General features: G+C 44.1%; 1 protein-coding gene across 2 annotated transcripts in view; it reads left to right on the top strand.

Annotated features, from left to right (window-relative positions):
- Positions 1 to 24127, top strand: part of ankrd12 (ankyrin repeat domain 12) — a 28293-nt gene extending 4166 nt beyond the window's left edge. Inside the window, exons 2-13 of one of the 2 annotated variants that reach the window (XM_076098716.1) lie at positions 10843 to 10956; positions 12284 to 12434; positions 13505 to 13576; positions 13964 to 14104; positions 14931 to 15134; positions 15330 to 15472; positions 15939 to 16086; positions 16194 to 20689; positions 21014 to 21112; positions 21209 to 21352; positions 21464 to 21559; positions 22840 to 24127. In XM_076098716.1, coding sequence (XP_075954831.1) covers positions 10897 to 10956; positions 12284 to 12434; positions 13505 to 13576; positions 13964 to 14104; positions 14931 to 15134; positions 15330 to 15472; positions 15939 to 16086; positions 16194 to 20689; positions 21014 to 21112; positions 21209 to 21352; positions 21464 to 21559; positions 22840 to 23025 — 5940 coding nt within the window. In that variant the 5' untranslated portion in view covers positions 10843 to 10896 and the 3' untranslated portion in view covers positions 23026 to 24127. The remainder of the gene's footprint in view (positions 1 to 10842; positions 10957 to 12283; positions 12435 to 13504; positions 13577 to 13963; positions 14105 to 14930; positions 15135 to 15329; positions 15473 to 15938; positions 16087 to 16193; positions 20690 to 21013; positions 21113 to 21208; positions 21353 to 21463; positions 21560 to 22839) is intronic. The other variant, XM_076098717.1, reaches the window with a different exon arrangement.
- Positions 24128 to 24302: the final 175 nt, after the last annotated feature.

Raw genomic sequence — 24302 nt, 5'->3', positions numbered from 1 at the left:
CGATTATGGTCTGTTATTCTGTGAGAGTGCAGTTTTTTTTTTTTTTTTTTTGTCAGAATTGGTGTTAATTTCCTCTTCCTCACCTTCTATTGAAGAGTTTCCTTGACTGACTCATTTTGATCTTGGCTTTGCTGATTCCCCAAAGCTTTCTCTTTCAAAATTACCCGTCCGTCTTTCTCACATCCGTTAGGTTTGGTTTTATTGCTTACCCTCTTTGTTATTTATTAGTGCAGCTTGGAGAGTAACTTGGAGCATTTCATTTGATGGAAAGATCTCCTCACTCTGCACTTTTATTGTTGTCATATATGAATGAGATTGCATTAATTTATGATCGATATCGGGATATAAATATACAGAAAGCAGCAACTCGGTAGCTCAGAGTAAAATATTAGCAGTTTACCACTTTATTTTCCTTACGAATAGTACATTTTTTGAGCTGCTAGTTAGAGTAATTTGAGAGCATTTTAATTTTATACAAAATAGTTTGTTGCAGTCCTGCTATGGTGCAAGTCTGAAGAACTGATTTTTCAGCCAGGGAGTCGATTTAGTCAGTTTGCAAAATTATTGTCTTTGCTTATCTTGGCGACATTTAGAGCCAACATTCATCTTCTGATCTCACCCGTATGTATTGAGTGACGAGTCTGGATGCTCCAAGAAAATCTAATTTTCCTCTAATTTCTGCCAAATCATGAAAATGAGATGAAGTCACGTTCGGTGTTACACGTGTAGTCCAGGCAAATGTTCATAAACAGAGAGAGGTAGTGTGAGAAAGCAACGCAGATGCCTGTTAAGAAATAAAGCCCCAAGAGAGGCATAATGGCCAGTTTGATGTAAAGTATGCACCATTAACACAATCTTAACAACTTCTTGTCCAGTCGCAATAAAATAACGAATATGCTAAATTATTGTTGAACCATTTAAAAGATTTCCCGGCTTGATAAACACTGGTACAGAAATAAGCGACTGCATATGTAACGGGGGAAACATACCATGGCTACTATAGCCTTTGTAAATCGTCTGTAAGCCTCTTAGGTAAAGAATAGGAACATTTATGTAAGGACGCACCGTATTCCCTTGTGTTCTGCTTTAGGAGTTGTCTTTTTTTATTACAATGGATTCTTTTATTTTCAGGATGAATGGATCCGACACAATGCGCTTGAGCATCTTATTTTTGTAGCACAACACCGCTTTGTTGCATACCTCAACAGACTTTAGGCTGGTGTATTAAATAATTTAAGAAAAGGAAAATAAGAGTTGGCAGGAAAGTGACCTTCAAAATGAGGTGGAGGTGGTTGGGTATTAATGCCGATCAGTGGAATGAAAAATAAAGTCTTTATCAATATACTAATCATTATCCTACCTGGAAAAGATAGAAATACTTATGAAATAACACAAATTAAGGTCTTTAGTGGTGGACAGAAAATGTCCTCCTGTGTGAGCCTCATTTCACTGAATATTTAGGCTCTTTATCGTGTGAATCATAAGAGGAATCGGTATGACTTGAGTTGTTCCAACACCAAATCCAGTATCGGAAAAGCCAGTGAACAGCCTCAGCTTCAAAACAATACAGTGATTTACTTTTTCGGCCATACAGCCCTAATGCTACACTGGAAAATCTGTCACACTAGATGATAAAAGAAAGTTCTGTGGCGTTCATTCTCTGTATGCATTTGTTCATGTTTTACAAAGGGTTTAACCTGAGCCAGGCCATACAACAACGATGGCAATCCTATCGCATCCATACAGGATTAGTGGTATTCAGCTGGTAATCAAATAACTACATATATATATATATATATATATATATATATATAAATATATATAAATGTAATGCACTGGTATCAAATCAGGCTTGTTATGGATTCTGACTCCAGTAAAGCTCTATTGGTTTTTAACAAAATATAAATGCCGTTCCCCTTTCTTAGTTTTGAGTGAGCACACCGGGACAGTATCTTACGGGAAACCCCCCAAAACGGTCAGTTTTTGTTATACTCTCATTCTACCTCTTGTTTAGTATTCCTTCTAACAATGTGTATTTTGAAGGTTTGGAAAGGTTGTAATAAATAATAATAATTAAAAAAAGGGAGCCTAAGGCATAAATAGTTGGGTTCCTCTATTCCAGCCAGTTTAAGATTCTGCTCCGTATCTCTTTCATTTCAATTTGTAGACCACATGTATTGTGTTGCAGTTCAAATGAGACTGAAAGCACTAGTGCCGTTTATAAGATGAAGTGCCTCTAGCGCAGCATCTGCAGTTGGCTCTATCGGGCGCGTATCTGCGTTTCGAGAGGCCCAGCAGTGTGCGAGTTCGTGTGTGTGTGTGTGATGTGGGTAGAGCCTCCTGATTACACAACATGTGCTAGTCTTTACCAGCAGCTGAATGTGTGTGGAGAATTGTTTTGTTTGGTACGTTGAGTGCAGTATCTCGGCTAACGTTGCCTGATAATCCACCCGGTGTGTTTTTAAGGCTGACAATTTGAGAGCCTGTGACCTTCCTGCAGGAGAATAAAGCATGACAATGCAGAGCGGAGGAAATTAGGAAAACTATGGTTTGTAATATTACAACGTTCTAGGTTTTTAATTATTAATTAGAGCTTAACGTTTCCTCTTTATGAATAAGCAGTTAGGGGGATAAGTGTGCGTTGATTGTTACAGGGAGGGTGGAGACAATGTGACAATGGGCACGTGGTTGCATTCTTCATCGCTGGGCTGCTTTCACTTGACTGATGCCAAAGAAAGCGATCATATCCTGTTTACTCTGGCCCTTACAGGGACCATGCTTTGAGGGCCAAGGACCCGCCTGTTGCTAAATAGTTTAATTAGTATTTAATTCACAGGACGATTTCTCTGCATGTTCTTTCATTGGATTTGTCGCAACCCTCCCTCAGACATTTCTTTGACCTTTTTGGCCTGAACCTTTTTTCGTAAATGTGGTCAAATATTGTTAATCATTGCCAGTGGTATGGTTTACTACTCGTGTTGCTTCAATGCTACGCATGTCTGTACTTGTTTCTGTCTACATACGATTTAACCTAAGCTTAAAAACAGCATGGCTAACTATGAATAATTCGTTTTCTGATCAGTTGCAGACATTCTCAATGAAAGCGACATTGTAGTGTGTGTGAAAGTTCAACTTTAATAGTTTCAGTAGATTTCAAATAGTTTAATAATCTAGTAAATTTCACCTCTGAACTTTTTTAGAAAGGCCACCTTAAGAAAACCTTTTCTTTGTTTCGATTATCCAACGGCAATGAATCATATGTGTGTTTCTGGCTGCTAGTGTTTGCGTTCGCTAGCATAGCTAGCATTACCAACTGGCCCTGACATCCTTGTAACTCCTGGTTTGTTTTCTAGCTGCTACCGCTAGCAGCCTGGCTACTGTCACAATCAAGGAATGCGTAAGAATCCACATTTTTAACGAAGCCCTGAGCTCAGTGCTATGGTAAAGGCAGAGTAAAGCTTTTACCATTCATACATTTTGCAGTGGCAAAAAGCAGCGGTTGAAAAAGATGACGACAGCGTAGGCGGTGTTTGTATGAGCTGGTATTAGCATAATGTTGAAACATCATTTAACATCGAGTATGTCTCTGTGCTTCAGCCGATATAATTGTTGCAAAATGTAGGAGTAATTTAGACCAAATGCAGCACATTTTATTTCTTGCTAAAACAATAGTCTGGCTGGTTTAAACAACAAGTTTAAAATGAAGTTTCTTTCCTCTTGTTTTTTGCCTAGTATTGAGCAAACGCTGTTTATTGGCAAATTATCTTTTTGGTCAGTGTACCATTGTGCAACAAGAACACAGTTCAACCGGTGTGTTGGCTTTTTTAAATATTAATGTGCACAATGAAGTAGTAGAACCTGACGAGTGTGCTCAGTAGAGAGTATGAGCGATTCATCTTTATGCTGCATGACTGTTAATCAAAGGCTTTGTTTATTGTCTATGTATTCTTTCCAGTTTAAAGACGGAGATGCTGTGTCAACCGTAACATGTTGGCCTCTCTGAGGCTTGCTCTGCAAAGCTGTGGTTTTGGCACAGCTCGGGCAGCCATGTGTCGCGCCTGTGATCGGATCAACATCTCATCAGGCTTAATAGGATGTGACAGGTGTACATGGAGGCATTTCTTGAACGTTATGATGAGAACTAACGGCATTTCCCTCCATGGTTTATTTTTCAGACTGAGGCCTGCTAGTTGCTCATATTTAACCCAGTAGATTGGGGATGCCTTGAGGTTATGACACCTTGTTCAAGTTTTATTTTATAGTCATATGGATAGTGACAAAGATGACAATGTCATTTTATTAATTCACTAGCTGCAGTTAATACTTGCATGTTTGTGTTGAAAGGTGACCAGTCTTTTTAAGAAATGTAGTTTTTTGTTTCCGAATAAAATGACATAAGCATGTTATTTATGGTCATTTATGAATTTAGATTTTTTTTTTCCAGTTCTACTTCAAAATGTCTGCTGTGCGATTGACCTTCCCTTGAAAGTTGAACAGCAACAGTTCCCCAGTGTTGTGTCCAGTCATGTGAGCTTGGCGCTGTGGTAGAAACTGGAACAAGACCAACGCCTAGGTCCTAACCTTTGCTCTAATCCTTCCCGCGTCCCCCCCCTCGCCTTCTCTTTAACCCATAATCGGCAGTAAAGGCTTCATTGTTCTTGTCCACTGCTGGGATATCTGATCATTAACCCACATTCAGAGCTGTGGTGGCAGGCTTCTTAAGGCTCTCGGACTCTCCGACCAATTTTAATGGGCGCGTTTCAGTGGGCTGAGCCTTTCTCTCCTGCCAGGACAGTTAACCCCATTTACGCCTCTCGAGTACAAACATTAGTCTATTTTGATTTGTGTGTGAGCAATGCCCCGAGCCTCTCCCTTGTAAATTTAGGGGCTATTCCTGTTTTTTATGGAAGCTTTTAAGTGATGGCTAAGGCTGTGAAACAGTTCAGCTCTCAATCTTACATAAGAATACACATTTAGGACACACAGTGCATTATGTCTGAGTCTTACAACAGCTTAATGCTTGGATTATTATGAATTAAGCCAGACAATTTGGTGTCCTGAAAGTGTTTTGGCCAAACTAACATGGTTTGTCCTTTTAGTTTAATGGAAGAGCATGCTTGATGTATTGTAGATTTTGACAGTTTTAGCAGGTGGTTTCATTTTGACTACCAGATTCCATCTGTAAGGGGCGGGTGCCTTGATGAAACTGGTAGCTTCTGTGAAATTTCGGCAGCAGTTGTCTTGTATCCGTTCATTCATTTACTTGCCACTATTGGCAATGGAAACCCATGCTTTTCCCACGTGGGGGAGGTTGAACCAGAGCTCTCCATCTCTTCCCAGGAACATAGCCGGCTCATTTATGCAACCGGACAACCACCGGAACAAAGGCCAGACGCTCTGGTTGGAAGAGGCGTGTGTTTCGTCTGTCTGGGGTCAGGGCGGCGAGAGGTGAACCGACGCCTTGAGGCGTCCAGTGTCACTTGCTCTTTGTTTGTCCATGTCGAAATCAGTCCCGATGAACCAGTGACGGAAGGAGAGCCGCACTTATTCTGTGCATGTAATGGTATGCCTTTGAAGGCAGGATTGCATGACTGTAAATACAACCAACAGATGAGGCTTATGTGTGTTTTTATTTTAATCGTATATTTTCAAAAGCAATTTCCAGGTTTTCAAGCAACAAAGACAACTGTCTTGGTTTACATGTTGCTGCTGGATTTTGGCTGGAACTCTTATTATTATTATTATTATTATTATTATTATTATTATCAGCAATTAATCCAGTATTATTTTGTGAAATACATTTCTTTGCTCGATTCAATATTAAATACTTAAGTAAAAACCCCACAAGTTACCAGGTCTTTTGATTTAATGTTTTAAAATTGCTTTCTTATTCTGACTAACAGCCACAAACCTAATGCTCAATTTATAAAGAACTTAAGATAAAAGCATACATTTGGTTGTTTTCATATGATAAATAGTTCGAATGGATAATTTGTCATTTTCCATAATTTTACCAATAATTTGGATTGCTGACATGTTGAAAAATAGGATTATCTTCTTATTTTGGGATGTCAATGGGATAAATAATTGGACTGGACATTTCTAGGGCACACAACAGATTTGGCGTACACAGTGCGAGGTATTTATACATCACAGGCACATTAATTGGTCAGTAAAATGTATGCTGTGTGTGTGATCATGCTGAAGATGGCTGGGTATTGTTGCCTCTCCTGGAGCCTCAGTAGTAGGGCCTTTGCGCCTGGCTTTGTCCTGCTACTCATTAGGTAGTCGGAGGAGGTGGCGGCGGAGGAGACGAAGGCTGGGAGTGGATGTGCAGCTGAGAGAGACCTCCCCCATCATTTAGCCTGACGGCACACAGGACCACCACCACGTGACCGGCTGTTTACTGTCGCAGCAAGCGTAGTGTTTCTCCTTGAGCGTGTTGCAGGATTTGCCTGCCTCCTACCAGGAGAAATCACATGTATTTCCTCATGGTGTGTATGAGAGCTCACAGCAGGAGGTACTCTGGAAGCTGTAATGTTACTGCTGGTGGTCGTGGTGGCATACTCGGCGCTCTGTGTGTCAGGCTTCGTGCTATTCTTAGCCGTCTTCCCTCCCTGTCCCATCATGCAGTCTGTGGATCAGGTTACTCTACTGTGTGCGTGTGCTCTTCATCTATCCCAGCTACACCACCACACTCTTCACCGCCCCAACTCCTTAAACCCTCTAACCGCTACCCTCACGCAAGGACACGCACTGAAGCAGCCGCTCTGCTGTCAGGGCCAACATGCTCCAGCACTACAGGGAAACGGTGGTTATTGTTGTTAGTCAGGAACCAGTGGAGTTAAAGAGCAGGAACACCAGGTTATAAATAAATCCAGAGACATCTGCTTCTCAAGAGGAACCAGCAGTGCAGCCAGCACACTTAACTTGGGATCTCACTGACTTAGTTCAGTCAGGAGGAGCTGGATATTTAGAGTTTGAAAAATTCAGACCTGTATTTCTTTTTTTATTACAAGTGCTCGTCATGTCCAGGCTGGAAGAGGATAATTTAGAAACTGTTTTATTTTTAACTCTCATAATCTGAAAAGTAAACTGACGGCAACCATTAATTTGGCAAACAGAGCCTATTACTTGGTTTCAGTGATCTGGACCAAGGAAAGTATATTATAGCGCCACCATGATTAGTCTGATAATTATTATCTGTATTACCTATTTTAATCTGATAATCATTTGCTGAACTATGCTGTTAATTGTCTGGTCTTTAAAACATTAGAAAATGTTACAAAAAAAATGACCCATCACATTTCCTAAAGCTCAACGTGACGTCTTTTTAGGTGTTTTTTGTTTTTTGTCCAATCAACAGAAAAAAACCCCAAAGATATAAAATGAACTATCGCATCATAAAAAGAAGAAAATATTCTCAGAAACTGGAACAAAGGAATTTGGGGTACTTTTGCTTGAATCTTTTTTTTTAAGAGGAATCGATTAACAAAGTAGTTTTCTGTCAATTGATAAATCTGTTGACTAATTGTTTAGGGTGTACTATTAATCCATAACTCAATTGATACAGATTATTTTAGGTAATTGATTTGTTTGTTCTCCAATGGAAGGATTAGCTGCTGGATGTTCTGAAGATATTTGAAGACTTGACCGTAAGCTTTGTAAAGCTATAACCGGCTTTTCTTTTCCGGCAGTTTTCTGACATTTTACAGATAACGTGTTTATCAGTTAAGAACATTTATGACCGACGTATCGATAGTAAACAATAATAATTAGTCTCCGCCCTACTATATTTTGTTTTGTCCCATCAGCGTCTCTGCTCCTCGGCTGAGGCAACAAGCCATCACTTGTGTGTCTGATCTGTTTTCCATCTCTCACTCTTTCACAGTCGTGACTTTGCATTTTGATGGTCTGCTTCATTGGAATTCAATGGGTTAGGTAAATGTTGCTGTCACTGTTTTTAACTGTACGGGATCCAACGTCAAACTAATCAGGGATGTAAATTTAAAAAAATCTGCGTTGTTTGTTAGTTATTTCGGCATCCTTTTTATCAGTTTATTGCAGCTAAAGGTGGGGCGTGGCTTCCTTGTGATTGACAGGTCGCTACCATAGCCGCATACAGCGTCTCTACCACGGCGTCACTATTATTTGGTTCGATCCCTAATTTACCGCCAGCTGTAGTACATGAGCAAGACAGGCCACTGAGTCCCCAGCTCATTTGTCCATGAGAGTTAACAGCCACGATGTTGCATGCCTAGTCATGGACGCATGCAGCCACTCTCCCTGTAAGGCTCCAAGTTTAGCTGCAAGGTTGTCAGCTGTGCGTCTGCCAGAGTATTGCAAGCTCGGCGGCCAGCCGTGGATGTGACGGGAAGTATGAAGTTAGCAGTAACGTAATAGCTGTGCACAATGCAGTGATGTGTGTGTACGGTTAAGGCTATTTCCTGGTGAATAATTGCTACAACTCCTCGAGACCCAAGTTCCTGTGTCTTGCTTGTCACCTTGGGATTAAAAGAAGAGGGTTAAAAAAATTCTGTCTAAATTCTTATTGTCGGTTAAACGGTTAATTATTGACACCCTTAAAACTAATCTCAGCCTTCGTCTCTGTGAGCCTAGTAGTCATCAAGGCAGTGTTGGATCTAAACTTGAAACAGCCCAAGGTTAACGGCAGAGCCTGCAGTGGTTTATTCAGCCCTAAGCTGCTCGTGAAATGGCAGTGAATGAGAACGCCACACTGGCGAGGGCCCAAATCCCTCTGTAATTATAGTCACACCCTCCTCGTCTCTGGGTCAGACTGGAGTCCTGTCAGCGTTTTGTTTTCTGCTCTGGTCCTGGGCTGTCCAGACCGCTTTAATACCCCCCTCACACTCTCCTCTTTACACCAACGTGTTCACTGTGGGCCGCTCCATTCTCCCATTCAGCTGCCTGAATGACGATGCTGCTGCATACTGGCTAACTGCTGACTAATGATGGACCTCTCGCTGGCCTCAGCTGAGCATTGCAGCGGTGGGTCGGAAAACGATACCCGTCGACACTGTGCTCTTACGTCGCATCAGCAGAAGTCAGAGGTATTTGAAGAATAAAACGTTGGATTCCTCTTGAGAAGTGTAGTCTTCTTATTCGTGATAGTTTAAGAGTGACATGTGCCCCGCGGTCTAAAGATTTAACCATGTTAATAGTGGTAGTATTTATACATTTTTAATATTAAAAGCTTGATGATTCATTGGATATTTATCATAGTCCCACAAAATAACTAGAGATGCACCGAATGCAGTTTTCTTTCTGGCTAGAGGAAGATCACCAGGGAGCTGAAAATCTTCTTGCTGTTGGCTATATTGTATGACAGTTCAAGTAAATAACGCAATATAAAACTTGTATTTTAAAAGGACAAAAGTAGTACGAAGCTGGCTAGTACTAGCCGAGTACTCGCCCATCTTTTGGTTAGGTCTCCAGTACGATGTCGAGTGTGGGTCACCACCAGTAGAACTCCTGTTGGCTGTGTGAATAACTGCAATACTTAAAAAAGCGAACCAAAACAATCATGCATGTGCTTTTATAGATCGTAGTAAAGTTGTGACAGGATGCATATTGAGTAAACAGGGCTGTCCCATTCATTCATTCATTCACACAACTTAACAGTGACTCGTGTGTCAATGATCACTGTTAGGGAATGATTATCAACACCAAACTTTATTTTTCTTTTATATGTATTACACGACTATAAAATAGTAAACAAACAACGTAGCTATTTACTGGCTTGTAGCCAATTATTTAGCCTTTTCCATCACAAAGGGCTCCTTTGGGATGAGGCTCTGCATGCGAGGCCCTCGTCGTGGTGGCGCAGATCTGGTTGAGGATTGGCAGAGGTTCACTTTGGGGGCATTGTGTGACCGGGCGTTATCAATTGACTCGACGAGGGCGGCTTCACAACCACAGGTGCTTTCCCTGTGCGCATAGGTTTTCCCCATCATGATTTTAATGTGCATGTAGCACCAGCCTCAGATAAGCAGACGGGTTACCGCGACGCAAAGTATCAAGAGAGTAAAGAAAAAAACATTCATTTAATTAACGTTAATCTACCATCCTTTGATAACGATCCATATGTTGTCATGTTTCTGTAACATCAGAAGGGATGCTGTAAGTGAGTGAGAGAGAGAGAGAGAGAGAGAGAGAGAGAGAAAAAGACGGAAAGTTCATTGAAAGTACACGAGAAAGGGGATCTTGTCACTCATGGATCATCATGTGACGAGATAACTGACGTGCCATTGTCGGCTTCGTGTTCAACTGAGTGTTAAACTTTCTCCAATTACAGCCGGGCACCCACAGTGCCCCCCCCATTGGCTCTGCTGCGTGTGCTGCTACACTCTGACACAAACCACATCAGAGAGAAGCTCGGTTACACTGATGAGTAGACCGTAGTGACAACATGCAGGGGGGACGTCCTCCTCTCAGAAGCTTAAGAGTCCCTAAAGCCATGATTCATGGTGCTTTCTCTAGTTGTTTCCTGCCTGTTTTTTGTTTTTTAGCGTCTGACTTAAGAAGTGAAATGGAAATTTCATTAGAAATCCCTGATTACTGTTCCACTCAACGCACATCCTGAATCACAGCGGAGTTACACTTTGCAGCAGTGCTGCTCCTCTCCTCTCTGGGTTTAACTGATTCTTCTCTTCTTGGCTCTTGACGTTTTGTCTCTGAGGAAAATCTAATCGTAACTGTATTTAAACACGCCTCCTGTTCTTGCCACAGCCTGTTCACACCGAGTCCAAAGAAACACTCGGGGCCGGTCGTCCACCCAGACATCCAACAATCCTTCTCATTGCTGCTGTTTTCTGCGTCCAGGTGCATGATGATCCTACTGTGCTGTAGCTGTCGCAGCTAGTCAGGTGCCGCACCATGGCCAAACCTGGGAGCGACAGAGATGGAGCCATGGTGGATAAACAGGCGGGGAAGAAGGTATGTGAGCACAGACACAGAAAAGCACTAAGAGCAACACTTGAGCGAGGAGTGATCCACATTCTTCTTTGTGTTTTCACTTTGTCTTCCTTGGAGGTTCGGAGTTCTTGACTTTGAAAACAGTAGTTGACAAAACATGGTTCATTTAGAAGCTGTTCTGGATCTCAAGTCATCTTCACCCCTGGCTTGTATTTGAGTACTTTTAATTGTCATTTATCATATGTATCATAGCATCTACCCTCCGAGCCGCGTCATTCTCTGTATATAGTCGCGCAGGTGTGCAGTGCACAATATCCTATCTCACAACTTGCTGTACCAAAACCTACTTATTTCTCTTTTTCTTCATAAATGACAGAGACCATTTATGTCTGCTTTAATTTTTAAGGCAGAAGTGCTTCTCATCTTAACCCTCCTCTACTTTCAACACTGCCAGACACTTCAGCTTTGCACAGCTGGCACATTGCTTCACTGAGATCAAAGAAGCACCACACTGCAGACATTTTTCCTCCTGCCAGACATGTATTTTACTGCACCAAAGTGCTGGAACTGAAAAAGCTTTGTCTGCAAATCAGAGTGCAAGAACCCGGTAACTAGAATTGTAAGAGATTGTGATAATACAGATATATTATTGGTGTAATGTTTAGGCCTGATGCAGTGGGCGCTGTCAGCAACTGGAGTATGTTCCTACTTTTCTTCTAACCCTACCGTACTTTCAGTATTTTCTGAAGAATCCGGATAGCCTCTCTCTATACACATGCAAAACTTAAGGAAGATGCCATTAATGTAATAAGTCTATTATTACTATTATTCAACACTACTATGGGAGTTTGACTGGCACACTTCAACAAGCTTAGTACCATTAGAATAGACTTCTTTCTCTTTTGTATTTGTAAACAAAAAAACAACCTTGTCACTCCTGATCTGTTACTCTTCACTTGGCAGAGACCCTGCCTTGGGAATAAGAATTTTTTTACTGAGTCATGCAGGCAAACCTGCTGCCTGCAGGACCTAAACAGTATCTTGCAGAAACACCGAGCCTGTAATATGATCGTCTCCACTTTGTTATATTAGTGTCATGTTTTAGGAAGCTTTAGTCCATCTGAAAGACTACCTGCACAATGAGCTCAACCTGTTTGTTGTTAAGCTAGTTAACAAAGCTTTTTAAATGGGACCTCCTTTGTTTATCTACTGTCACAACTGTTTTGTTTACACACACACACACACACACACACACACAGACTCGAGTCACAAATGTGGCCACACCTTTTGCTGTGTTTTGAAATGGCCTGATTTTTGTTTATTCTTTTTCCTCCTCACCTCTCGACAGAGCAAAGACAAGTTGTCACCTTTCACCAAAACTCCGAAGCTGGACCGGAGTGAATTGCTGGGCAAAGAAGGGAAAGCCAAGTCTTCCATGAAGCGCAAGCTCTCCTTCACTGCCAGTCCGCTCCGGACCGAGGAGCGAGACTCAGACACCGGTAAGAGCTGTCGCTGCTCCTCCCTGCTCCTCCTCTCAACAGCCATGCTGCTGGCTGGCTGCCATGTCCTCACACTGCCCCCCGATGGCCTGTTGGTGAACGTTTTCTTTAGAGACCGTCTGTTGGTCAATGGGTTTCTACTTGTTTTGCATCAGGATCAAAATCTAAAGACTGCGTTGATGAAGTTGTGGCCTGTTTTGTTGAATAATAAGATATAAAAAAACATGTATAATAAGACTTGAGAAAAAAAGTTTCCATTGTCCCGTTGTCTGTGTAGTAAAAACCCTTGTATATCTTTAGTCCTCTGTGCAATGAACCTCCATTCTTGTCCAAAACAAACGCACCAATGAGCCATGCTGTTGCACTGGGTGGTGTATGGACTCAATCCCACGTACACCATCGTGGTGCTGTAAATTCCAAGGGCACCACATGTAAATGAACCCACCGCTGAAAATAGTCCCCAGAAAAATGCACTATTCACTTACCTCTCTTACTTGTGTAAATACACTACTCTGCTTCTGTCATTTAGAAGTTTTAACTATGTTTACGTCAGAACTAAAAGTAGGTGTCTCATTCAGCCATAATTACAAATGAGGTCCAGTAATGTGTTATACAGACAGTTTAAGGTCCTCTGAATTTGCCTTCATCTCCTCTGTAGAGCATTTCATTGTGTGGTCCTGTGTCAACCTACCAGACGAGAACCCTCAATTTTGAAATCACCGCGGTTTAGTTTATGTTGCACAGGTTTTAAAGCTAAACTAGCGTGGAGGGCGTCCAGCAGAATGTTCCTCTCCGGTCCTGTGTTGAGCAGGAAAAGGGGAAGTAATGAATCCACTGACCACGTCGGATCTTCTCTGCTGTGTTGCCGTGACTCATAATCTGTGCGTGGAGTCTTTGTGCCTGTCTGTATTTGAGAACATGTGAGAGGAGGAGGAGGGTGTGAGAGAGAGAGAGAGAGAGAGAGAGAGAGTGAGCGAGCGTTAATGCAGTGCTTTCCCACCCTTCCACCTCCCCCTTGCTCTCCCCTCCCTCCTCTCTCCCCTCACCATCCTCTCTGCTTTGCACTGTAGATGACTCAGACCCAGGCCAGTCGAGTGAGACCTGGGGAGAGAGATTAGTGCCTCCCTGCAGGATATACGCAGGTAAACGCTGCAGCCCGATCCTCAGCCCTCGTGTCCTCCACAAGTAACCCACTTAGCGCCACTATGCTGCTGTAAACACACACACACACACATGCACGTGTGTGTGTGTTTTCGCCCTGCATTTGCCCCCCGTTACAGCTCATGCATGTCTGTGTTTAGTAACGACCGACGGAGACGGGGGTGGGGGAGGGCGGGCGGGCACTTGGCTGGCTTAAGAGAATGCCGTCTTCGTTTTCAAATGCTTGTCATCTGTTTCTCTGCATTCTCAACAGATACAAGGAAAAGAGGAAAACGGTGTCACTGCGACGATGAAATTGCTGCTGGATGTTTTTTTTTCCGTTCTGTTTTTTGGACGGCTCCCTAACATCTTTCTTGGTTGTGTTGCAGATAAAGATGGACCAGAGAAGAAGAAGGTGAAAAAGGAGTCTGGGGGCAAGAAGTCCCAGGCTCCCAACCTTTTGTTTGGGTATCCTCTGTCGGAGCGCAAACAGATGGCTCTCCTGATGCAGATGACTGCCAACAGTCCAGGTTAGTGCACCCGCCCTCTCACCTCAACCACCATCTTCAAGATGCCTCCGTGTTGGATGAGTCATGCCTCTGAGCATTTTCACAAACACGCTTTCTAATATTTCAACATTGCTTGGTTGGGAATAAGGCAATGCGTCGTGTTTAACGTAGCTGCTCAACTGGAAAGAAAGCTGTTCTGTATCATTTGCCAGTGATGTTGTGCTATTGCCATCAAATATGTAACCAGAGAAGTTGAAATAATCTTTCCGCAAATAATAGGATCTGAGTAGTTGTAAGACGAGTACAACAAGTACTGACCTGCAGAAAATACACACAAAGACACAAGTCAGCACAGGATTCTAGTGTCATTGTCGTTACTCAAATGATTATTAAAGGACCAGTTTGACATTTTGGGAAATATGCTCATGCTATGAGTTAGATGAGAAGCTTGATGCCACGCTCGTGTTTGTCTGTTCAATATGAATCTGGGGCCAGCAGCCACTTAGCTTAGCATAAAGACCAGAAAACAGAAGGTAACAAAATCCACCTTCCAGCACCTCTAAAGCTCACTGATTGAAAAAGTTTGTAAATGTTGTTTGTTTAAATGGTACAAAAACCCCAGTGTTAAAGTGAGGGCTGCACAATATGAGGAAACTATGCGGTTATTTTTAACATTCTTTTATTGAATGAGTTGCAGTTTAAAGTGCAGTTTTCCACTGAGAGGAGCTATTTGTTTTATCTTTTGGATAGAGCTAGCCTAGCTGAATGCAGGCAGTTATTTCCACCTGTGCCAGGCTTTTGCTCCACGCATCAATTAAGTACTTTTCTCTCTCTCTCTGGCCTGCAGACTCTACTCCCAGTCACCCCTCACAAACGACCCCTGTGCAGAAGAAAGTCCCCAGCAGCGCCTTGTCTCGACAGAAGGACAAGGTCAACAAGAGGAACGAGAGAGGGGAGACTCCCCTTCACATGGCCGCCATCAGGGGAGACGCCAAGCAAGTTAAAGAGCTCATTAGCCTGGGAGCTGACGTCAACGTCAAAGACTTTGCAGGTACGGTAGCTTTTTATGGCATGAAGCTGACAGCGGCTTAATTAACAGCTGCCTATTCAAAGGTGACATCTCTAATGGGATAATAAAAACGAATCAGTGTGCATCTTAATACATTCTGTGCACATTTTCTGTGTCGTTTGAATTCTTCATTTTGATTGATTGTTGCTTCTTTTTTTTTTTTTCTGTCCTCGCCAGGTTGGACTCCTCTTCATGAAGCCTGTAATCTCGGTTACTACGACGTGGCCAAGGTCTTAATAGCAGCCGGTGCAGAAGTGAACACGCAGGGTCTGGATGACGACACGCCGCTCCACGATGCCTCTAGCAGCGGCCATAAAGATGTAAGAGCTTCACAGGAAGTTTGTCCTGCCGCAGAAACGTAGAACTGAAGCTGAAATTACACGTTTAAAAAAATCTGATGACGGTCTTTTCTTACAGACTGGACATAGATATAATGTGCCCATATATTTTGACAGTTATGTAGACTGTTAGTCAAAACAGTTAATGCTTGGAAATAATAAATATCTTGAGCTGTTGTCCAGTTCAAACATCCAGTGTGTTTTCCTGCCATAGTTGTTGGTCTTCTAACATACTTATAAACTGCATAACATTACAAAACTTTGCCAATCATTGATCTTAAATAGTGTTTAGAAACAATGAGGATCACACTGTATTAAGAATCAGTTTTCACAATTTTCAAGTCTTTAACATTTGTTGTTTTTCGCTCTTTTTTTCTTCCAACCGTCTCTGTTTCATATGTTTTGTCTACAACCTTCTCAATCTCCATTATTGTTGTGTTTTGTACAGATTGTGAAACTGCTGCTACGCCACGGCGGTAACGCCTTCCAGGCCAACAAGCGCGGCGAGCGGCCCGTGGATGTGTCGGACTCTCAGGAGCTGGAGCAGCTATTAAAGGGAGAGGTGCCACTGTCGGACCAAGATGACACCTCTTCAGGTAGGCAGAGAACGCTCTAGAGTTTAGCTGACCTTCCGTTTAAAGTCACTTGTTCTTGATTGACTTTCATTTGTATCGTTTTAAAGTTGATCTTCTCTTCTCTGCAGAGTCTGAAGACCCGCTGTCCATCAATCCATCCAGTGTAGATGACAACTTGGAAGACTCCGATACTGAAAAGGACTCTGAAGGCAAACCGGCCACGAAAGCGTCATCGTCCGTTCCGGGGCTGGACGAGTACGAGTTCAAGGACGAGGAAGAGGAGGAGGATGTCAGTAAAGCCCTGAACGACAGACACGTTCTCCGGAGGGAACTCCGGCAGCGTGAGAAGGAGGAAAAAGATAGGAATCATGTTGCAGGAAAGCAGGCTGGAAAAGGGGATTCCACCTCAAAGTCCAAAAAGCAGAAGGCTTCTCGTGTCCACTGCAGCTCGGATACCTCCAGCGACGAAATGGAGAGCCTTCCAGAGAAAAGGAGTTCCCCCACCTGCTCTCAGAGCTCAGAGAGCCTCAAGGCAGACACGAGGCCTAAAAAGGAGAATGCGGAGCAAAAAGACAAGGGCAAAGTCAAGAAGAAGAGCAAAAGCCAGAATAAGAACAAGGAAAACCAAGAGGACGGGAAAGAGAACAGCAAAACGTTGGTCCTCTCTCTCGCAACCGTGTCTGAGAGCACGGAGAAGGGACGGGAGGAAGACTCGTTCAAGATGTCTTTCAGTCCTAAAGATGACTCATCTGTCCACCTCTTCCATTTGTCATCCATAAAATCTCCAAAACTGAACCACAGCCTGACGGATAAACAAACGCCACTCAAACAGGAAAATACTAAGATGTGCATTTCTATCAGTGACGGCTCATGTCCGGTGGACGCTGTCAAATACAACCACTACGCAGAGGCAGACTACTGCACTGAGGGCTCCAGCACCAAGGGGTGTAAGCACAAGGAAAAGAGCAAGCATCAGCAGAAAGACTCCAGCGGAGACGGGGACGACGGCCATTTGAGTCCCGACAAAGACGGTAGCGTAGGAAACAGCGTAGACAGCTCTGAAGGTGCCTTACGGAAGACCGACTTAGACGGCAAAGTGGTGAAGAAGCATAAGCTCAAACATAAGGAGAAAGACAAACACAGGAGGGAATACGAGGCAGAACGCAGCCGCCACCGGCAGAAGGAGGCCAGGAAAGAAGGCCACAGGAATTTGGAGTTTGACCGAGAGTTCTGGAAAGAGAATTTTTTCAAAAGCGATGAGACGGATGAACATCTGCCAGTGAAGAAGGACGGTGAAGACAATAGTTCACTTCAGAAGACCTCTGAGTCATCTCCTGTCAAAGATGAGAGAAACACGAAGGAGAAACACCCGAGCGGCAAGGAGAAGAGGCCGAGAGAGGAGCGAGAAAAAGACAAGGCGGTGAAAAAAGAGCGGAAGGAGGCTGCTGGTAAGGAGGAGAAGGTGAAGGATTCAAAGCCGAGTGAGCGTGACGAGAGAGCGGACGGCCTCGGCTCAGGGCGGATTCCTGACGATTCGCTGCAGAGCAACAGCATGAAAGAGGAGACGGAAGAGAAACCCATAAGTGGGATCACAGCTGATCAAGAACAGCTGGAGCTCTCTGAAAAAGCCTCACGCGATAAAACTGACAAGAGGCTCCCAGGAAAAGAGAAGGATTCCGAGAAACTGGAGAAAAGGCACCCTGACAAGGAAAAAAAGGTTAAAACGGAGCACGCTGACAAAGCTGAAGTACAGAACTCGGTGGATCGTTGGAAGGAAAAAGAAAGAACAGGAACCATTTCTTCCCACTCGCCTGGAGATAAAAACTACAAAGAGAATGAGAAACTGAAATCTTTATCCACAACCAAAAAGCATGAGGACAGCAGGAAGAATAAAGATAAGTTCGACAAGCGGTCTGATAGGGAGAGGCAGGACAGAGAATATAGCGTCGGGGATCACAGAGAAAAGGAACGCACCAACTCCGATAGGAAAGGAAAACCTCTCGAGAAGACCGCGGATCACGGTAAATCTGATCGTTCAAAAGAAAAGGACTGTGACCGGAAAAAGAGAGACAAAATAAAAGATGGAACTCTTTCCTCAAGCTCCAATCTGAAGTTACTGTTGGAAGAGAAGAAGAGCTATCTGTCCGAGAGCGGCAAGTCCTTATCTGCAAAATCCAAGGAGGAAGTTGGGAGAACACCAGAGAAGGACCGCGACCGTAGAGACCGGGACAGAGACTCGGATAAACACAAGGACAAGGAGCGGCACAAAGACCGCTCCCAGCAGGCCAAAGTCAGCAAGCCCAAAGCCAACGAGACGGATGCAGACAAGGCCAAGTCAAAAGCCTCGCCAGCAACACGAGACGCCAAGCCCAAAGAGAAAAGGCTTGTGAACGATGACTTGATGCAGACCAGCTTTGAGCGCATGCTCAGCCTGAAGGACCAGGAGATCGAGCAGTGGCATCGCAAACACCTGGAGAAAATCAAACAAAAAGAGCGGGAAAGGCTGAAACAGCGGCCTCTGGCAGATCCAGGGAAGTCCAAGCCTAAAGACCGAACAAAGACCGAACCGTGCCTGAGTAAGGAGCTCATGCGCTCAAAAAGCTCTGAAGCCTCTGATGTCCAAAGCCGGGATAAATCCCTGAAGGACAGTGCCAGCCCCAGAACGATGTCGCTCGATGGGAAGAGTCTGCCTTCTATCAGCGCAAAGGTCATGTCGGCCGTGGAAAACTGTCTGACCAGATCACCCCGACCAGAGAGTGAGCGCGGCGGCTTCATGTCCAGGTCGGTGTCCTTGGTTTCTGTCGCCAGCTCGGAGGATTCGTGCCAGGCGACGACACTAACACCCAGACACGTCGAATACGACTCCGACATGAACCTGGAAACCTCAGACTCTCAGCCTGCGTTTCTCCAGTCTTCCCTCGTCATTCAAGCCACCAGATCGCCGTCGGTCCACGATAAAGATTGCAACAGTCTTCCAGATGTGCCGCAGAGTAATCGGACGCCGCTGTCCAGCCGACACGAATCTCCGTACCTCAGGGCTATTCTGGACGAGGATGCCAACTCATCGGCTGAAGGTAAAGCTGTTGAAAACCAGCCGAAACCCAGCCAGCCTGCCGAAGAGCTGGCAACAAGAGAGGCCTCGGCAGACACAGAAGAGAGCCTCAACAGTCAACAGCAATGTATGAATTCAGTTTCTGATCCAGCGATGGAGAGAGAAGGCAGCCCTCCTGTACTTTTAACAGCACAAATGTTAAACAAAGATCCTCCGAGTAAAAGCCTGACACTTCCAGAGTGCAGCATCTCTCAAACGGAGTCAACAGAACAGAAAACTCTTCCCTCCTCTGACCCTCCTGTCGAGCAGGACATCCAGTGTCCGACAGAGAATTCCCAGGCAGAGTGTAGTAACACGGAGTCGGATCGACCATCGACGCCTACAGCTTGTCTGTCTGCGGAGCCGTCGGAGCTCACAAACGCAAAAACCCTCCAGCAGAGGGAACCGCTCACCGTCTGTGGTGTGGAGAGCGTGCAGCAAACGGAATCGGGTACCACACATGTTTCCGACCTTAAAGATGAACCTCTCGAGAGTGCTGATGGAGCAGACGAAGAGAGTATGGAAACGGAGAGCTTCAGAACCGAGGGCGGGGGAAGTCCTGTGCCCTCCACCAGTTCGCACATTCCCAGCTCCACAGCGGGGGAGACTTTGCCCGGCTTCAGCCAAACGATCGCAGAGTCTAAATGTTTCCAAGAGGATACGGATGTAAATGACCCGGACTGCAATAGCTCAAGACTTCCCGGTGACGCTGCTGCTGCTCCATGTCTCGATGCGGAGACGGAGAAAAAGGACGGTACACCTCCGATGTCATGCGATAGTGCGAGCCCTGAACACAAGGCCGAAGAGATGACCGACGTCCCACAGAGCTCAGAGATGGACAGCAGCTCTGCCGTTTCTGTTATAACGGAGTGTCCATCGGCTGAGTACAGCACGGCCACAGAGGGCTCTTCTGAATCTACAGCAGACGCCAGCTCGGAGCCGATGGAGGTGACGCCTGCCGACGAGCAACCAGAGTCGTCTTTAGCTGGAGAAGAGCAAAGTCAGAGCACCGTCCAATCGGCAATTCAGACCGACAGCAACAGCAGCAGCAGCAGCAGCAGCAGTGGTAGCAGCGGTAGCAGCAGCAGCAGCAGCAGCAGCAGCACCTGCAGCGCCTCAGGGAGCTGCTCTCCACAATCTGGAGACCGGGATTCAGATTCTTCCGGGGCTCGGGTCAAGGTTCGCTCTGCAGACGAGGATGCGGACGTCCACGTTTCCCACCCGCGCAAGAGGAAGATGCCTAGAGCGTCGGGCTCCCAGCCGTACTCCGTGACTCAGCAGGACAAGGAGCGCGGCCAGCAGTCTCTGGCTGCCATCGTGGACTCCGTAAAGCTGGAGGAGATTCAGCCCTACCAGACCGAGAGGGCCAACCCGTACTACGAGTTCCTGCACATCCGGAAGAAGATCGAGGAGAAGCGCAAAGTCTTGTGCAGCGTCATCCCACAGCCACCGCAGTATTATGATGAATATGTGACATTCAACGGATCCTACCTCTTAGATGGAAACCCGCTCAGCAAGATCTGCATACCAACAGTGAGTTCCTCTTCATTCCTTTTCACATCGTGGTCAGATTGGGCCACAACTAACAGCTATTTTTATTACAGAGTGTTATTTTCCCGTCCTATTCGGTGTATTTTAGCCCCGGTCAAAAGTGAGACGTGGTCAGTAACTTTCCCCTTCGTAATGTTACCGCACAAGATGCGTCTATTTAGATTGTTCCTACCTCATCATAAGCTCTTTTTAGATAAATAAACACAAAGAATTTCTTTTGTTTGATTGTAAAAACCTGGACTGAACACAAAACAGACCAGAACTTGAAGGATTCTATATGTATTATTTCCCTCTGTGTTTGAACAGATAACTCCGCCTCCATCATTACCTGAGCAGCTGAAAGAGATGTTCAAACAACAAGAGGTGGTCCGCATGAAGCTACGACTACAACACAGCATTGAAAGGGTTCGTAGTGGAGCTCGAGTTGCATGCTATACATTTTTAATACCGCATGCAATATTGGATTTATTGTATTCATTTGACTTATTTTTCTCTCTTCAGGAAAAACTGATTGTTTCAAATGAACAGGAAGTCTTACGCGTCCATTACCGGGCAGCAAGAACACTAGCCAATCAGACGCTGCCGTTCAGTGCCTGTACAGTTTTATTGGATGCTGAAGTGTACAACATGCCTCAAGACGTCCAGGTGAGAGTCATCAGATCACCAGTCCCGTGTTTTGTTTTCAGCCTGTACTTGATGATGATAGTAAGCAGAAATACTGCATGTTTGATAAGTTGTTGTGCGTTTGGTTCACAGAATGACGACGGCAAAACGTCAGTCAGAGACCGATTCAACGCCAGGCAGTTCATGTCCTGGTTACAAGATGTCGATGACAAGTTTGACAAACTGAAGGTGAGATCGCTGTGACTGTTGTCTGTCTTCACTGCCCACCTCCATTTAACAATTCCTAAGACTCGCCACAGAGTAAGGAGTGATCTTTGATGTTTATTAATTAATACCAAAAATGTTTATAGATGTTTCTCTTGTTTGTTTCCTCGGCAAAGTTGCAGTTTATTTTTGCTTTTTAGCCCTCAAAAACACCCGGTTTGATTTTTCCTGAGGCTGCTTCCTCATCTCTAGATTTAATCTAAAAGAGGATCCAAGAAATAATGTAATGCAGTATAAGTACACATCATACTTCTAGGCGGCCACTGGTCCTGCATTTACTTGCACAGATAAATGTAGCTGGCCTTGCGCCTCGGTTCTTATTCAAGTCGAGCTGTTTACGTGAACGTTTAATGGTCTGTTAACTGGCTGGACGTGTCTTTCCACCTGTGGTGTCACACAGCCATGAAGAGCTGCTGCCTTTCTGTGAACTGAGCAAAAAAAAAATGTTTTAATACAGAACAAATAAATGATTCTAGCAGTAATGAGCTTGGTGTTACTGATGAAAGGAATCATCCTTCAATCGGAGAGGAATCCTGGCAAGAAGGCCAGACTCCTCAGCGAATGAACTCGACATCAGGAAACCCCCACAATTATGGATAAAGTTTGAAGTCGGGGCTGGCGGCAGTCTATAGCTGAAAACCTGAACAAACAATTGTGCGCTCGATGTTTTTCTTTGCCTGTAAACTGAGCTCCTGAAAGAGTTCAGTTTGAGTCCCTCCCTTCTTAAACTGTAAACACTCTGGATGCCAAAGTTTATCGGGTTATCCTGCTGTGTTTCTTTGATTTTATCACATTACGGTTGTAACCTGAATGTGATGCTCTCTTTGAAAAACCTGTAGAACCGTAGTACAGAGGTTTTATTAAATGTACTCATTCCTCCTGTTCATACTGGCGATTGAGATATCCCTTTTAAAGTAAGTGATGGGGAACAACATGTACAGTCTTTTATGTGCAAAAATGTATGAGGTTAATGCAGCCTTTTCCATGTGAAATTCCCTTCTTTTTGTTACCATCTCTCCACTGTTGCTCAACAGGAAACGCTAACAGGGAATTTTATACTGCAGCATCTCTGAGTCCAACAGCAGGATGGAGGATTGTGACAAAACATTGTGCTCTCCTTATGCCTGCTAGCTTTGGTTGCTTTTGTAAATGTTTGCGTTTGTCGCAAAAAATACAGACGTTCTCGATCGCAACAAGGAACATCTGGTTGGATAAAATAATAAATGTACCTTTTCCCTCCACAGACGTGTCTTCTGATGAGGCAGCAGCACGAGGCGGCGGCCCTGAACGCCGTGCAGCGTCTGGAGTGGCAGCTCAAGCTGCAGGAGCTGGACCTGGCCACCTACAAGTCCACCAGCATCTTCGAGATTCCAGAGTTCTACATCCCACTGGTGGAGGTCAACGACGACTTCGACCTCACCCCGATATGAGCTCTTGGACAGACGTGCTTCGCCACGGCGTCCGCCGCATCACGGACACGAGAGGCAGCCCGCACATTCGAAGAAAAGGAAATGAAAATGTGAAGCACTTAGAATGTGGCGGTAGTAAAAAAAAAAAAAAAATAATAAAAAAAAAAGCATTCAGAAAAGTGACGATTTGACTCCAGCAAACTTACAGTCCAGACCGGCGCGCCCACCACGAGGACGGGGAAGGAAGGCCGACTGCTCCTCGTGGAGAACGAGGGGTCCAGGCCACAGGTGAAGCCCAGGGAGCAGAGACCAAAAGCTGGGGCGGGACGGCAGTGTGGACGACAACCACCTGCTCCTCATCGACACACAACTGAGAGTTCAATTGTTTTCAAAGTGAGTGTTCATACATTGTGTACAGACTGTGCTCTTAATTTTTTAACTTATTTTATACATAAAACAATTGTGCATTTGTAAATAGCCATGTAATTATTGTTTTAAACTTGTAAAAACAAAAAATAATAGATATTTTGATTGTAAACTTGTTCAGTCTCATGTTTTAATGGACCAAAGTTGGTTTTTATATCAAGCGTCCTCTTCGTCCGTGATGTTCTTGTTGTTGTTGGCTTAAAATCTTAAGCATGTGTTTGCTTCTGTTGTGTTTTTTGTTTTTACCGTTTCTTCCTTCCTCACCTGGAGTTCCACGCCACAGCTGGTGTTTTTTGACTTTGGCAATTAAATGCTGTGCATGCGTTGCGTTGTTTGTACTTTTTTCCCCAAAAAGCTGTACTGTGTACTTAATTGTGAGGTTTACTGACGTGCTCCAGCTTTTTAATTTTTTTTTTCCTTCTTCTTTTGCGCCATTGTGTTCTGTCCCTCTCTGCGGCCTCACTCCTCATGTGTTGTCCATTGTGTCTCGAGCACATTAAAGTCTGTTGTGGCTTCCAAGGGGGAAAAAACATACTTTTACAGTTTCAATGTGAGATCACAACAAAACCTATTTTTTCAACATAATGCCTTTTTGAACGATAGTTCTAAAAAATGTCTATTTTAATATTTACTTGTTACATGACATGTACATATTTGTAATATATAATTGAATAAATTTTATTTGTTGTGAAATTAAGTGTTTGTTTTGGTGTCATTCATGTTAAGGTTGCACAAGAAATTATAGCTGAAACAATTAATAGATTAGTCGGTAAGTCAATAAACAGTTTTTATTATTGGTTATAAGTGTTTTAGTTGTTTATCGTGCTACAATGCAGAACTGGTTTCAGTTTCTCAGGATTCAGGATTTAGGG

Source organism: Anarhichas minor, unplaced genomic scaffold (genome assembly GCF_050575085.1).
Source record: "Anarhichas minor isolate MPS153535 unplaced genomic scaffold, ASM5057508v1 ptg000024l, whole genome shotgun sequence".
Classification (NCBI taxonomy): Eukaryota; Metazoa; Chordata; class Actinopteri; order Perciformes; family Anarhichadidae; genus Anarhichas; species Anarhichas minor.
This window is presented reverse-complemented; position numbering and strand designations above follow the sequence as displayed.